Genomic DNA, 4,828 nt, shown 5'->3' with positions numbered 1-4,828 from the left:
AAATCTCTTGGTCCTTGTATTATGTTGGATTAAGAGGCCCATTCATTTTTCCTGAGCCCATCGAGGTCCTAAAACAGCCCCCTTTACACATGATCCCTTAATTATGATATATTTTACTGATGCAGCTGTGTTTTGTTTCAAGAATATGATTACTTCTAACATGCTCATAACTATTAGGGGTTATCTGCTACATTTTGTTTTATTAAAGTGGCTTATTTAACTTTTTCCTCTAAATGAGCAATTTGAAAAAAGGTTGAAAAAGTAGAAGGTTTATTTACCTTAATACAATCTAGGGATAAAGATGGTGCTACACATACACATTCTAAGCCTTCCCAAGAATATAGAGGTATTATCTCTCAGAATGATCATGATTACACATAAATATTTGCCCCAAAGGAGTGTATAAAATGAACAATTACTCAAACATCTACTGCTAAAGAGGGTACTTTACCAGTACCTATAACCCTAATGTGTTCAAGGCAACTCCCTGTTGGGTGCTTTTGTTCTACTATGAGATTGATTTTAGGATTAGATATATATTTATTTTAGGTTTGGCTAATTTTCAAAATGATAAGTACAATTTGTTTTTTTTCCAGAGACACTGATGCTTAATCACACTCATAAATACTCTTGTTACTTTAAGATTTAATACTCAAAGTTAATTTCCTTTGCACAAAAGCACAATAAAATCAATATAAAATTATTGTTTAAGTAGGTTTATTAAATTTTAATCACAGAAGAGTGCATTTTAAATAGTACTTTTAATGCATGTATTGGACCCTTTTGAAGGAACCAATTCTTGGGCTGGATGCCCCCCAGTCGCTGTATCTCCTGTACTCTGCAGGTTTCAGGTAGTACTGACGTCCTCTGTAGTTGGGCTCCTCATAAAAGACCCAATATCCATCTTGCACATGGCAGGAATGGATGTTGTTATAGCGGAACTGCTCAAAGACATGTGGGCAATCTTCAGTGAACTCCATCATCTGTCCTTTAAAGTCTTCCCTTTCATACACTCTAAGCCTGAATGGTCCACGGTGCTGTGCCCCCCACCAAAAAAACAACAACAAAGTATGAGTTACAGTATGTTATTGCTAAAACCATATTTCAATAAAGGGTGATGAAAAAGCATATGTCTTTAAAGGGTTAGCAAGTTTTTATTGTCCTGAGATTTTTGGTGAAACTTTTTCAGCCAGATACATTAGAGTCAAGAGGCAAGCAAAATTAAAAGGGGTTTGAAACATGTAATGCACTTTAAATGTCTCCTGAGACTTATGCCACTTACACACGATCGGTTCATCCGATGAAAACAGACCGATGGATTTTTTCATCAGATATCCAATGAAGCTGACTTTCATCAGTCTTGCCTACAGCCCATCAGTTAAAAATCCGATCGTGTCCAACGCGGTGACGTAAAACACTATGACGTGCTGAGAAAAATTAAGTTCAATGCTTCCGAGCATGCGTCAACTTGATTCTGAGCATGCGTGGATTTTTGACCGATGGATTTCCCCACAGATGATCGTTTTTTTCGATCGTTTTTTTAACCATCAGAAAATTTTAAAACAGTTTCTATTTTTTTCACCGATGGGAAAAAATGATGGGGCCCACACACATTTTCATCAGACGAACCGATCGTGTGTACAGGGCATTACATAAGATCCTTTAAGTTATCTTGGATGTGTTCTTGTGCCAAAAATAACATTTTGATTAGCTTTATTATTTCATGTTTTTAAGGAAAAAAACTATGAGGAAAAGTACAATATAAAATTGTGATGGTACACAAATACCAATCAAATGGATAAAGAAGGAAAACAACATGCAACATTGTTGTAAATGAACTACCCTAAATACCAAAAAATAACCCATACCTTATAAATAAAAAATACAATTTGCCTAATTACCTAAGCTGAGCATAATCGATTTTGACTATATCATTCATCTCTTCCTTTTTATGAATATTTTATATTCAAAATATTTTAAGATATAAAATAATTAAATCAGCATTAAAGGCTAAGTTCAACTTTAGTAACATGTTACATGTTACACCCGTATTTAGGGTGTAACACAATATATGATACTGTGCACCTCTACCTGCATCCCTCAACAGTGGACCAGGATTCTTCCCTTCGCACCCACTGTCCCAATTTAAAATCAGTGCGGCTGTGTGGGGCTCCACCCACGCAGCCACGTTATTCATTCATACCAATCTGTGAATGAATGAAATCCAAGTTCCGTCTGCCACCCAACTGTAAGTGTGCTGATGAGTGCCCTCATACTATATTACTTTTTTTCTGCACTTCAGTAGCTGTCATGCCTGTAGGGGAGATACAGTATGGGCAGACAGCTTTACTGAGTGTCTGAAGGAGCCTGACATTAACTCTGCAATCTGCTGATCATGGATGCAACGCTCTTCAGACTGCAATTTTTTTTTAAATGCACTTTTTTTATCTGTGAACTTATCTTTTAAGACTTCTTGGAACAAAATGTATCATTTTTTTTGGACCGGGGAAAAAATTCTTACCTTAGAGTATCCATACCTAAAAATCCCCATAACCTATAAAAGGTTTATATTCCTCCCCTGCTATGCGTCATTAAAGCATCCCCAGCAACCTAGACACACTTTAATATTTCCTATATAGGCAGAATAAGTTTCATAAAAATAGTAGATTTTCCTAAACTTTTTTTATACAACAAAGGTCCTCCCACTCTTCCTCAAGCATTCTGACATCAAACATGTTTATAAGATTTCCTAAGAATTCACCTGGGGCAGTAGGAGAGCAACAATAGGCCTACACACCCTACAGCAACCTCCCAGTAATTGAGGTCTAAATTTACTGACCAAAAACTGTGTAACTTAGTATCTCTAACTAGATATTTAAGAGTCTGGATTAATGGCACCTTGATATACTCAAATATTGTTGTCTGTTGTTTACATGCATAAATAACTCTTTCCCACAGGGATGTCCGTCAATCCCTTCTTATGCTACACATGGTTGGTCACAAAATGCACACGCATTCCAGGCTAAATAGTCACACATCTCTTTTCCCTTATGAAACAACCCAGACCCCTCAGAGTCCTCTGGCCTTCCTATTCTTAGACAGTGGCACCATGAAGGGCTTTGTTATATAAAACTCCTTGCAGATGTTGATAATAAGCAGAAACGTTATTCCAATATGACCCTAGAGAAATTTCTGAAATATCTATTTATCTATAACGCATTCCTTTTTCCACAAATAAAATCATATAGCTGGACTACACCTCTCTAATAACTGGCAAATGAAACAAGAGTTTCCCCTGGCTTCTGATTGATTATCTTCTAAAATTACTTTGTTTATCTTGGGGCACGATCAAAGCCACAATGTACCACAAAATGATGCTTTGACGTTTTAATTATTCTTTTGAACCTAAGCTCCTCTTCTTGCTGCCCAAAATGAGGACATTTACATGTGGACTTGTTTCATGCCTTCTATTAAAATTCAAGGGGCTGCAAACTTATCACATCCCTTGTTGAATGCAAAACTATATCTCTTGTGGCACGCACCCATTCTACATAAGTAAATTTACCAATATATTTTTTCATTTATAGAAAAAAAAATGTACTTTTTTGCAATAGAATAGGTGAAGGCCGCTTTGCTTAGGAAATTACAAATTCTAAACTTGTTTTTGATGTTTGGGAATCTTTGATCCAAACCTTGCCTATAGATACCCAACAATCTATACTGCAATGTTTTCTATATGCTCAATGGTATCCACTCAGACTCTTAACCAATGACCCCCCAGTTGAGGTTCCACCTTTATTTAGACCAAATTATACCTCCTACTCTAATGACTGAGGCCTCCTCCCAGTTCTTTCACTTGTACTTACTAAAACAATTGTTATCCATTCAAGTGTTTATTAATCGTCATCCCTAGGCCCAGCACTGCTAGTTTATTCTCAAACTATACTAACAAACTGTTCATTGTTTGTCTTACCTTGCCTTACTGGCCAAATGTTATGGGTACTTTTATTTTTAACCACATTCTCACATCAAAATATATATATAAAAAAGAATAAGATCATAGTTTTACCTGAGGAGTCAAGCGGCAGGATCTAATACAATCATTGTATCCCATCCATTGCTGGAAATCAGGATATTCTCCTCTTCTTAGGAAGTACTGGTGTCCTCTATAGTTAGGGAGCTCATACAGGATCCAGTTCCCATTCTCCACTCGGATAGAGTTACAACGATTGAAGTATGAAGACAAGTCAGAGGAATCAGAGTTGCACTCATAGGAGCGACCCTGGAAGTTCCTGTCCTCATAAAAGACAATCTATAAAAATAATATTTTTACATGTTTACCATGAAAAATATTATACAAAACATATAACTTTCTACTATTACATATACTGTGTCGGTTTTCTCTATTTTATTGTGTAAATAAGAAATATCTATAGCATACCTTCACCATCTTGTTGGGAGGTTTGGTGCTGAAGCTGTGACCTGCAGCAGTGTCTGTGTGGAAGCTCTTTTATATATCTGGCCTTGCTGACATCTGCAGTGAGTCAGCTGTGTAGACAGCTTTCTATAAGCTATAGAAAAAATGTATAAGCCTTTTAGCTACAGAAAATGTATAGTCTTTTGTGCATTCAACTGCTCTTTTTTATTATGTGCTTATTTAAATTTGTATACTTACTGTAATATTTGTTGAATAATATTTAAAGGCGTATTCCACATAGTAAGAAGTACATTTTATACTAGAGTTTATTTTATTGTGTATTTGAAAGGTAACATTTAGCAGGCATCACTAGTTCTAACTTCAGCTATTTTCTTTATAAAGTCCTGAGTA

General features: G+C 35.9%; 1 protein-coding gene across 1 annotated transcript; it reads right to left on the bottom strand.

Moving 5' to 3' along the window:
* Positions 1–700: 700 nt before the first annotated feature.
* LOC120943802 (gamma-crystallin 1-like) lies at positions 701–4,541 on the bottom strand. The gene is made up of 3 exons (XM_040357349.1): positions 4,442–4,541; positions 4,070–4,312; positions 701–1,037 (listed from the first exon to the last, which is right to left on the bottom strand). The coding sequence occupies exons 1-3, from the start codon at positions 4,448–4,450 to the stop codon at positions 762–764; spliced, it is 528 nt and encodes a 175-aa protein (XP_040213283.1). The 5' UTR covers positions 4,451–4,541; the 3' UTR covers positions 701–761.
* Between the last annotated feature and the right edge of the window lie 287 nt (positions 4,542–4,828).

The sequence above is a fragment of the Rana temporaria genome, chromosome 6 (genome assembly GCF_905171775.1).
Source record: "Rana temporaria chromosome 6, aRanTem1.1, whole genome shotgun sequence".
In the NCBI taxonomy this organism is placed as follows: domain Eukaryota; kingdom Metazoa; phylum Chordata; class Amphibia; order Anura; family Ranidae; genus Rana; species Rana temporaria.
This window is presented reverse-complemented; position numbering and strand designations above follow the sequence as displayed.